Raw genomic sequence first — 12033 nt, 5'->3', positions numbered from 1 at the left:
GAGGTGCATGTCTTTGGCAGGCCCATTGATTGTGCTGCTGTTGGTGTAAATTCGTTTGCCACGTCGCCATCTGATATCGAAGTCATGCTCAAAACCATCGATAGCCTTAACGTGTGCCGGGGAGAGCCGAGTTTAAAGGACTTCCCGAGTGTGCACCCGGAGTGTGCTTCGGTAGACTCCCAGAAGAGCTGGAGACACAACAAGTGCCTACTACTATTGCCTGGAGGAGCCATATGTCATCACTACAGTGGTCTCGCTGACACCTTGAGGTTGCACGCCGACCGCCAAGCTGCGAGAGCGAAAGAGGAGCGACCATGGAAACGCATCAGGCTTTCCGTGCAGCCTTCCCAGCAGGAAAAGCTCAAAGCTTTGCACCGGGCAAAATCAGCGCTCCAGCAGTCACGAGCGCGACTTATTAAGCACAACAAACTTGATCAAGCAAATACAGGACACCAGGACAGAGCTAACAAAATTGCAGGATGAAGACGTCAAAGATAAACTCCAGGCACTGGATATGCCACCAGCGCAGCTGCTTTTGTTAGAGGAATGCATTTCAGCAGCCAAGAGCACAACAAAAAGAAACCGGCGATACACAGATGACTGGATTCTCTTGTGTCTCCTTCTACACATACGCAGCCCTGCTACGTACTCTTTTTTGCGAAGCAACGACATTTTGCCATGTGTTAGTACTGTAAGGAAGTACATCAGCATGGTGGGCTTGAAATGTGGTTTCGATAAAAACTTCTTCCAAGCCTTGAAGCTGAAAGTCTCTAAGAAAACTCCCTTTCATCGCCGAGGAATGCTGATAATGGATGAAATTCAAGTGAGAAAAGAAATGGCTGTAAACTCAAAAACGATGACCTACGCTGGTCTCGTCGATCATGGGGAGAGAGAAAATCAAAGCAGTGAGCTGGCGGATCACGGTCTTGTTCTTGCTTTTTAGAAAATTATTTAGAGCCGGTGGCTGTGTTTGCATCGAAAGGGTCAACAAAGGGAACGCTCCTTGCTCAGCTCTTGATTCAGTGTATTGTAATTTAGAGAAAGCCGGCTTGTTTGTCGACGGAGTTGTGTGCGACGGCGCTTCCACGAACCGCGCGATGTGGAAACAGCTCGGCATCAGTGGAATACTCGGACAAGTGGTCAACTGCTTTGAGCACCCAACGGACACTTCAAGAAAGGTATAAGTTTTTTCCGACGCACCACATCTCTTTAAGTGCATTAGGAACCGTCTGCACAACAAGAAAGTTCTCAAAAAAGATGGCCACATTATTAGATGGTCGTGCTACGACGCTGTGTTTGTTGCCGACAGCAAGAACACTGGTGCGCTTCGAGTCTGCCCCAAGCTTACTTACAACCACGTAAACCCGTCGAACATGCTGAAGATGAGGGTAAAGCTGGCCACACAGCTTTTCAGCAATTCTGTTGCCAAAGGAATCATGTTTTATGCACGCAGAGGTGCGCCAAGGTTGGCTGATGCGGAACCGACAGCTAAATTTACACTTTTTTTGAACGACCTGTTCGACGCTCTAAACCGCCGGTACCCTGCAGAGGGCATTCGACCAGGAAGCAGAGATTTCACTACTCTCCAAACTGCATCTCAATGGCTCGACTCAAGTGAACAACAGGTTGTAAACGGTGACATTCCAAAAGACCTCTTTTTGACCCAGCCGACTGCCGAAGGTTTGCGCGTTACGCTGAAATCTGTCCAACAACTTTCTACCTACCTTCTAAAAGACTGCGGATTCAAGTACGTGTTGACGGCCAAAATGAACCAGGACCCCTTAGAATGCTTTGTTGGAATAATCAGACAGGCGGGAGGTCAAAATGAACATCCGACCTTTCCCACATTCTTGCAGTTATACCGCATGCTAAGCATGTATTCTTTGTTAAAACCTCCGCAGTTTGGAAACTGTGCAGCGCCTGATAACAGTCAGGCTGCCGTTGTTACTCTGGCAGATTTAAGGGAGATATATCAAAGTTCAGGTATGGAGCAGCCAAATAAACTGCAAGAATTAAAGCAGAAGCTTGATGGGCTGATCGAAGAAGGCAGCTGGGAATGTGATGACATATTTGAGTTAAACGACTGCGACGCAGACGTTGTAGACTGCATTGTATACTACGTCACTGGCTTTGTCTCAAGAAAACTCGCAAATGAGGCCTCCCGTACGATTTGCAAGGAGGCGCTTGAGGGAACAAAAGGGATCGCAAACGTGCCTGAAGCCGACCTGGTGAATTTAAAAACACGAGGCAGGCTGACGCACCCGAATATGCATCTTTTTGATCTCTTCAAATACTGTGAGCAGAAGTTTGAAAAATATGCGAGTGACAGGCATGCGTTCGATAGGACAATTGATGCCGTTCTGGAAAAGTTCCAGTTTACATTTCCATGCAGTCTTCACAAAGAAGACATGCTTGCGAAACTGATCCACTACTACGTGTGCTTGCGCATGCGTCAATACTGCAGGCCGTTGAAAAGCCAGAAAGACAAAAAGAGCCAGGACTTGTGAAAATTTTCAAAAGTTGTGTGAGCCCGTGGTTCGAAGCGACTGCATGAGCGCTGAAATTTGCTTTGCCGTGCCATATTTTCCCTCACTTTATTCTCCCACATTAACCAGTTGTTTCCGGACTTGTGCTTCTGTCAGAATTGTTCAATAAATTTCTAAGAGCTTTGACTTTCATGGAGTGAAGCGTCTTCATGATCTTTGCGGGGCGAGTATGGATATAATTCATGTTATCGTAATATAACGCTAACATCCGAGGCGGTGCGCCCGTGTATCTTTTCGGCATTGGTATGGGTCTTTTCCTTGCACAGGGTAATGTTCGGCAATATCTAATAACTGGCAGAGTTAGTACGAAGCCTGCAATGCGAAATAAAAGACAATGTTTTATTAAATGCATGTGCATGCCATCAACGCCACGTCGCGCTAGGCCCTCGTATACTGATTTCGACGCTTTGTTTAAAAGAGGTGAAATGTTTTTGTGTAAATAAAGGACACTTTACACCCCCAAAGTAGAATACCTGAAGAGGAAATCTTAAGGCCAGTTAACCACGCAGTTCAAGGAAATACAGGCCCAACGCAAAATATAGCGCTCGCGCCGGTGTGGCCCGGTCGCTCGCGGAGCGGGGAAAAGTTGGTCGCGCCAACTGTCGGCTGCCTCCAAACGTAGAATGTTATAACAGGGCGCTGGGCACGGGCGTTCTCTCACCTAAACTGCTCTTACCCCGTGGTGCAGCCTTAACGAGTCTATACAATAGTTTTATACTGTGAAGACAGATGGGATAGCTTTCTGTAAAGTCTTCACTTAAAAAAAAGGGCTTTTGCACCTTTATTTGTGCAATATGTAGCTGCACCTAAGCTTTTTACACACAATTATTTAATAAGGTGCAGTTACTACACAGATATATATGGTAAGTTTTGTCTTTGGTCTTAGTGCTGGTCAAGCAAGTACACTAAAGATAAGTATTTGAAATTAACCATAGGACCATGCATTTCTGAATGAGGCAACCACAACAAAGGGGCATGGAAGATGCCAGAGTAATGCTGAGAATGCCAGTGCCCCCGTATCAGGTTGCTAAATAGGGATGTGTTGTGCTGCCACGTGTCACTGAAATTAAACATGTGATTAATCAAAAAACTTTCGTTGAATGTCTCAATGCTGACCTGGGCCACTAGTATCAATGCTCTCACATGAATGTTTAGCCTCCGTAAGAATTCGTAAATGTTCACATACCTACTGCTCTGCTTAATAGAAAAGTTTTGGTAAAATGAGATCAGGTCAATTCACGAGTAAAGAGAGCATTTGGACATGTTATCTTTTACGAAAAGCTTACACCTTCAGATTTATCCTAAACAGATTTACAAGATGTTTAACCTTCTACAGTAAAATGTGATGCATAAGTACCATAATAGTGCACAAAAAAGGACCATTGAGCTTGCATTGCTTTAGGGAGATGTACTTCCTACAAAGACTGTTAGCCATACCTGCTGTATGAAACAGTTCCTGCCAGCAGGAACCAGCAGATTATCACAGTACACTTCCAAAGGTTCTCCCAAGGACAACTGCTATTGCCATGGTGCAACCTGCAAGGATGACATACTTTCAGAGCAACATATAGCAGGAAAAGATACAGGTAATCGCCTTTCACTACACACAAGTAGAAAGCCAGGCTCACCGAACAATAACGAAGAAAGCCAGATATGTTGCCACAAACCACATGAGCTGAGAATGACTGGATGGCATACCGAACTCAGTGAAGTTATCACGAGCTGTACATATTAGAAGCAAAGCATTAGTGACACCAATTACAGAGCTAGCTTATTTTTATGTCACTTAAGTAAGGCATTTTCCAGGAGAAAAAGTTACCTTTGTATGGCCTCGCTTCCTTAATTACATGCTTAAGTACAAAGTTTATGGCCTCACTGAGTAGAGTGCCGCACAGGAATGTGATCTGAAACAAAAATTGTCATGAGTCTCTTTTAAACAGCCATTATCATAATATTTGTACACTGCATCAAGAACCATTAACTAATGATTTACAGAAGTACAACTGCCACTGGTATCAATAAATGATTGGAATACATGGCAAGAGAACATTGTCAATATAACAGTTTCAGCTTTTCTTTACAGAACACACACTTCATGTTTCTCAGTGTGGAAAATGCTTTATAGCAGCTCATGTTTAATCATGCTTTTGCAATCACATTACGCAGTAAATTCATTTGTTTATATTAAATGCCTATATTAGTTGACAGTTTCTCTCCCTGCTTTTGAACTACATAGCACAGTGTCGTAAATGTAGGTGCTGTTGAGATTTACTCTTAAATATTATGCAGCACCTCTTGCATGAAGATGTTTAATGTTGCAAAGCAGCACAGAGGCTATGCGGGCTAGTACTTCCTCTTGTGTATCGTTCATGCATAAATACTTTTATTATTATATGGCATGTTTAATTTCTTGTATGTGTTGTATGGTATGTCATGCTGTCTAAAGTACACAAGGTGTTCAACCAGTTTTTAGTCCAGATTTTTTTAATAGTTTCTTCATCATGATCAGCCACTGTCCTCTACATGAGGCAGGCATCTGCTAACTATCTCAAATTTTCTCTGCCCTGCATTAGCCAACTCCACCATACTAAGGCTGCACATTTCCCGATCTCATCAGACCCTCTACTGCCCTTGGCTGCATTTTCCTTCCATTGTGTCGGCTTCATTCTGCTACTCTAATTAGTTACTCTATTGGTTATGTGCTCTGTGTATTCATGACCTGTCCAAGTCTACTTCTCAATCTGAGCTAGAATATCAGCTATGCCCATTTGCGCCCCAATCCATAACATCATCTTCTTGTCTCTTAAAATTTATGTTCCGTCACTCATCGTACAGTCCTTAACTTCTCTTCATGTTTCTTTGTTACCTCCAAGTTTCCACCCCACTGGCATATCAATAAGCCGTTAGTCATGCCTTAGAAGCACTTGCCATATGTTCTTTAACCGATTTTTATTCTTCTGAAAATTTCCTTCTGATGAACCAGGTCACCGTGGCTACTTGGCCTAGATAAATGTACAGTCAACAGCAAATGTTTACAGACTATGCAAGCACGTGCTCAATGACCTCTCTGCTACATTTGTGGTACATCAGCTACTGTCAAGAGCAGCGCTAGGCCCGCAGCCTGTCCTCTTGTTGCTTGCCGACGTGCAAATTTTCTTGCTCTGCACAGGGCTTTTCTTTATTTTTTTTTTTCACGCAACACGCTACACAGCAGCTGCTCTCCTATCTCAACAGCAGCATCACTGGAACTGGCATCAGCTATACACCGCTGGACTGATATCAGTGCTGGTCCTGGCGCTTTACGCGAGACAGAGGAAGTAGAAAAGCAGCTTGCGGCACAAGAAAATTGACTCGCCACTAAACAAAAAGAAAACTCATTTCCAGCCAAGCACTGCTTTTGACAACAGCTGTCAAACTGGTATATGGTGTAAAGAGGCAGTGTAATGTTTGGAGTCGGGCATGAAATAGATGGTAGCTGGCCCATGCCGTCGTCCAACTTATCCATGCTGAGAACACTGTTGAAGGGAAGGACTGCTTCTCATCGAGAACAAGGAATATGGGTTTATTCACAGTATCTACATAAGGATGTTGCAGTTCATCAGTCTAGCATGACTGCAAGAGAAAGCACACTCAGCAGCCGCACAACAGCTGCTTATAAACACTCTGTCCTCCCTAGATCCCTAGTTGAGGGAAAAACGGCCGTTCAACCTGCTACAAACTCGGAGTGTTCACAGTCATTGTAGCCGACCCGCCTTTGGGGGGGGGGGGGGGTTTACATACAATTTCGCACAGCTTTCACTGACCAGGCCGAGGTGAGTGGGTTCTCGTGGTCACGGTGCTTGACCTGTGCAGGCACCTCTTAATCCCCGAGCTGACCTCGTACAGCGGCCGCGGCGGCTGTCCATTGTCTAGCGTCTTCGAAGGCTCATGACAAGGCACTGCAAAGCATCTCCTTCCAGGAATTCCCCTGCTTCAGTCGAACCGTAAAGGCGTTCGCGATTTCACTAACAATAGTTGGTCCGCCGATCGCGTTTAGTCATAGTGGCGCCGAGGGGGATGTTGTGCGGCACACCGTCGTCAACACAAAACGAGTTGCCGCGACAGGTGGGGAAGGCTTCCATGGTCACTTCGGGGAAGCTCGCCACGCTCGCAGCTGCAGCTGGCCGAGAAAACTTAGCATGTCGGCAACTCTGCAGGCCGTTCCTAACAGCAGTTTGGCACGCATTATCCGTAAACTTTTGCTACTGACTATACTATCGCGCAGCTTCAAGAGGCTGATGTTCACTTGCCAGTCTAATAAATGCCTTAATCTTTTGAACTACAGGGATTAATTACTGGGCTAATCCTCAAACCAACCTTTACAATTTGCTTGTTAAGTTCTTAAATTATTTGTTGAGCATAACGAGAACAAGGTAAAAGCGGAAGCCAACGTTTCGACAAGTGGACTTGTCTTTTTCGAGGCCACTTTTCGAAATGTTGGCTCCTGCGTTTACCTTGTTCTTGTTTTGCTTATCATTTTGAATTTATATCTCCCACCTTCCCCGTGTTTTCCTCCAGAATATTTGTTGTAACTCATCTCCAGCATTGCTAAGCAGGGTAATCTAATCTGAAAACCGTCCCAATCTAAAATTTTGAATACTTCTTCCAAGTATACAGCAAGTAGCAAGAGACATTGTCTCTCCTTGGGTTACAACCTTCTTTATCAGTATCTTTGGCTTTTCTTATGAAGAATTATTATATCTGCAGGAGCTTCCGAGATATTCTAACAATCAATTACACTTAATCTATTCTTGGGCTACATAATGCTTCCATGACAACTGGCATATCTACAGAATTAAACATCTTTCCATAATCTATTAAAGCCATATATAGAGCATCATCATATTTTGCAGAGTTCTCAATACCCTGATTGACGTACATCAATTTAAATATTCCTTTCTAAAGCCAGCCTATTTTCTGGACTCGTTGAAGTCATGAATTGCTTTAATTCTATACCAAATTAGCTTTTTGAATATCTTGTACAACACCAAAATCAAGCTAATGGGCCTATAAATCTGCAGGGCCTATAAATCTGCAGCTTATTAACATATCCTTTCTTATTGATTAATAACATAAGCAACTTCTTTGTAACATTAGTAATAACTAGGTATTCTACCACTTCTCCGATACATTTGATGTCACAAGGCATTGCGTATAAAGAGTCATAAGCTCTTTGTGTTAGACAACAATTCAAGCTTTTGTGAAGGAGGTTGCTATGTACCAACACACATATCCAACAAGACATTAAAATAAATAGATTCTAGGGTTTTACATACAAAAACTATGATTTGATCATGAGGCACACCATAGTGAGGAACTCCAGATTAATTTTGACCACCTGGGGTTTTTTAATGTGCATCGAATGCATGGTACAATAGTGATATTGCACTTCGCCCCATCGAAGTAGAGCCCGTGACCTCATGCTTAGCAGCACAACACCATAGCCACTAAGGCACCACGATGGGTATCAAGCAAGAAATTGTCCAGTGTGTTGGCAATGGTGCCCAAAAACTGTTTCAGTTCTCAGATGGCTCACTCGATGTAGGCACATTGGAGCCATGTAGTATCAAAACATGTTAGTAGGCTAGGTGGTTTCGCACAGCTCACAGATGGCAAGCACAGGTACGAGTACAATACTACAATAGTCATTTCCAGTCAGAAAGCCACTGCATTGTGTGAATCTGCCGATTGGTCGGCAAGAAAAATGATGAAATCTGTTCTATCGGTACACCTTCTGTTATTTCATAAGCAAAGGATTGGTGCTTTTTATCCGTATCTGACAGGAGCATGCGGTAGCCTTGTACCTGGTTTTGCATTGTGCCCTCTTGCTTTTGTGTGCTTTTGGTTTGAAAGTATTTACCATAGAGACTCGTATAAGGGCCGCACTTATTTTTCACAATTTTGATGAGGTGCAGCCCTTGCACAGAACCAAACCTTTTGGCCAAATCGCGTCGGCGCAGCCAGCAACTACTGCACACCCCAGATTCCCGAATGTACCATTACATCAAAGGTCAACGTGCAGCTCTCGCCATTTAGTAGGGAAGCACGAAAGTATGCAGCGACCAAAATTCGCCGATGCATGTGGCACGATGCATTGGGGCACTGAACAAGATTGCTTCTCTGATGGAAATCTTTTTCTTCAAATTTTGGGCTGGCAAATTGGGGTTGCGGCCTTTACATGGGTGAGGCACTTACATGAGTCTAATACGATATTCTATGGTCTTGCAGCCACCTGACCCTTGGTTTAAAAGCTTTGCATCAACATAAATAGCAGCACCTACCAAAGCAATGGCTTTCACCTCACACCACATCCAACCTGAGCAACTCACAGTAACCAACAAATAATGATATAGGCTACTGCTCATCTCACAATAAGTTACAAACACTGAACAATAAATATTTCGGAGACTGGTTGTCAATTGAAATCTTGTAGGCCTAAAGCAGTATGCTTTTGATACTGCTAGTCAAGTAGACGCATTTGAATCAAAGCATTGTGAACCAGCTGACATATTCATTTATTTATATTAATACTCAACTAACACTAACAAAATGCACTAAGTACGTCATTCAGTATGGGCACGTTGCAAGTGCTAGGCGGCGCCCTGTCTTTACGACCCCTAGCGCCATCTGACGAATAGTTGCGCGAATGTGGTAGGATTACTCACGGCGTCAGCAGCTCGCGCTGCGTGTTTGGCGCCCTGTCAAACGGTAGCGATGGCGCGAAAGAGCGTGCCGATATTAATTTTAACCGGGTTTCGGGAATTACAAGATCTTCATAGCTTTTTTCGTGAAAAGAATTTAGAGAAAGGAAGTCGTCTATTTGAAGTGGGGCACGTCTACGATGTGAGGGAAGTGTTGAACTCGCACTGATCGGAAGTGACTGCTAGGTTTATTCCGCAAACGAAAAATAATGCACCAGCGAGATGCGCGAAGCTCAGCGTAAGTTACTTCGTTATCTACGGTGTGGACGCATGAAATTATAGGCGACATTGATTTTTGAAGATCGGCGACAGCAGACAAATCCTAGCGGGGAGCTGCGATTACCGTGCTGGCACCGCAGGGAAGTGCAAGAACGCCGCGGTAGTTTCCCTGTACATACAGGACGGCAAATACGAATCCAAAACATCTCATCCAAGAACGTGGGGCGTACGAACGACTCGTAAGACCTACCAGAGGTATTCTAACGTTGCTCTCCCCAAACACAAAAAAAGGGGATGAACTTACCAGTTGTGTTAGACTACGCTGGGAAAATATTTTCGCCCAAGTTACTGGAAGTGCGATACCTTTATGTTGCGATTTTTCAGTGCGTGCAAAGGAGGTTCCAATAAACCACGTTGTCAAAAATTTTGGTGATCTCAACTGCCCCTTAGTTGATATGCAGGGCGCAGAAGTGTACGCCAGCTCAGCCGGCTGCAAGCCCTAGCGCTGTTTGAATGGGAGAGGATTGGGAAATAGTTCCACAGCTTTACTGCGGCACAGTGTGGGAACAAACTACTTGGTTTGCTGCATATCCTGGTACGCACTGCAGACAGTGGCGTAGCAACGGGGCCAGTGGGGGGGGGGGGGGGGGGGGCTCATATACGTCTGAAGACACGGAAATTGTTGATATCCTCGCCTTCCTCGAATAAACTCGGGGGGGGGGGGGGGGGGGGGGGTGACAGAAGACCTATGGGCCCCGGGTGCCAGACGACCTAGCTACGCCACTGACGGCAGGAGTCCCGTTGCTGCCATCATTGCTGTAAAAGCAAAGAATTCAGCGTTATAACGCCCTTGGCATAACGCCGGAACATAAAACAGCTTATGCCGTCGGACGAGTGCTATCCAGTATTGACGCCGTTCTGCTTCATACGGTCGGCTTGGAAACCTGTAAAACTTTGTTCCTCGTGAGTTGGTGTACGCGCTGTTGCAGCCCACTACGCAACAGCTCGGGTTGAACTTCGGCATTGCTCAAAAAAGGCAACAGCTACGCGCGAAACAGTGCACAGACAGGCTTTCCGAACGAAAGCGGGCCGGTCGTATCCTGCCGGTTCCGCGCTCGCCGCCGCGAGGGGCGCCCTAGTAGGCGCGGGAACTACGTTCGCAACCTGCCTATACTGCTTTAACACTTTGTCGCAAATTTGCATCCATCCATCAAAGGCCAGGAAAGAGTTATACGAGTGTCACACGACGCACTTTCGGTCGCGATTGGTTCCTTTACACAAACTGCGGGAGGGAGGCAATAGCGGTCAAGAAGTTCGGTCCGGATCGGGCTCTATCGTAATCGAAAGTGGCCGTATGACACCGGTATTACATTTGTCAGCGTGGAAGCAATACACAGCTCTACAAATGTATCCAACTTACCGTGTGCAAATCTCTTCTAAAAATGACTAGCGTTCCAAATGACACCAAGATCACCAATGGTGACAGGGAAATATAGGCTAAAGTCTTCCCCAGCCAGTCACCTAGAAAATGGAAACACCGGTTACGCTGCATACATCACTTTGCATAAAGCGCTGCAGTGTTGTAACTTCGTCCACTGTTCTCGAAACATAAAGCACCGAAATCTGGAGCGTTTGTGTTAGTTGAAGAGCTAAGAGGTTAAACACTGGAAAGTTGGAGAAACAAATACATTTCGTTATTATAAGTTCGAGAAATAGGAACACAGTATGACAATGTAAACATAATCGTTGCTTATGTTTACATTATCGCACGCACCTCACACACGGTCTTTCATTTATTACGTAACCGCTTTCTAAGGTGCTTTCAACCTGGCAAACCAAATTAACAGCTGTAGAGCTAAACTCTACTAACTTTCGTGTGCTCCCATAAGACACGAACCACGCCAACGTGGAAAAGTAGTTGACGCCAGTGCTCAGACATTGACATTGACATAGCAAACGATTACTTAGGAGCATATACTTTGCCCTCAAAATAAATTGAATGACTATAAAAACGGCGAACAACTTTCCAAATAAAGAATCAACGGCGCGGTAAACTTTTCCTCAGAAACGTCACGGATGTGATCTGTGGGATCACTCGTCGATTAATAGTCACAGGAGCTGTCGATAACACAACGTTCGACATTCTTTTGTAGTAGGCTGAAAACTAAGCGCTCAGGAAAATTCTCCACGTTAATTACCTGCAGGGTATTCGACGTGGGTTAGAGACAGCGGCACCCATGATCGAATTTCGTTGTCCAAATCGCCAGGTACCGGACCGTTCCCTGGTCGACCAGCGGCCATGTTGTGTTGGCGATTTTCCCGCAGAGGCAGTGTTATAAACATAAATGCCACTCCATACGACGTCCACACCCGTCCGTGCATCCGTTCGAAAAAGAAAAAAAGAAGAAAAGAAACCTTTAGCTTGTGCAAACGTAAACTACAAAAAATGGGTTATTGTTACGCTAATAATTTTATAAAATAAAGCGCAATTATAAGTTGGCATCAACGAAACAATCGCAACAACTATT

The 12033-nt window shown here is 44.8% G+C and overlaps 1 protein-coding gene across 1 annotated transcript in view; it reads right to left on the bottom strand.

Moving 5' to 3' along the window:
- LOC126547687 (dolichyldiphosphatase 1-like) overlaps nt 1-12024 on the bottom strand; it is a 37546-nt gene extending 25522 nt beyond the window's left edge. The window contains exons 1-5 of the mRNA XM_050195636.3: nt 11704-12024; nt 10926-11026; nt 4366-4450; nt 4175-4268; nt 3984-4082 (exon numbers count right to left, since the gene is read on the bottom strand). Coding sequence (XP_050051593.2) covers nt 3984-4082; nt 4175-4268; nt 4366-4450; nt 10926-11026; nt 11704-11887 — 563 coding nt within the window. The 5' untranslated portion in view covers nt 11888-12024. The remainder of the gene's footprint in view (nt 1-3983; nt 4083-4174; nt 4269-4365; nt 4451-10925; nt 11027-11703) is intronic.
- Nucleotides 12025-12033: the final 9 nt, after the last annotated feature.

This window comes from Dermacentor andersoni, chromosome 1 (assembly GCF_023375885.2).
Source record: "Dermacentor andersoni chromosome 1, qqDerAnde1_hic_scaffold, whole genome shotgun sequence".
Classification (NCBI taxonomy): domain Eukaryota; kingdom Metazoa; phylum Arthropoda; class Arachnida; order Ixodida; family Ixodidae; genus Dermacentor; species Dermacentor andersoni.
Note: the sequence above shows the minus strand (reverse complement) of the source record. Positions and strands in the feature narration are given on the sequence as shown.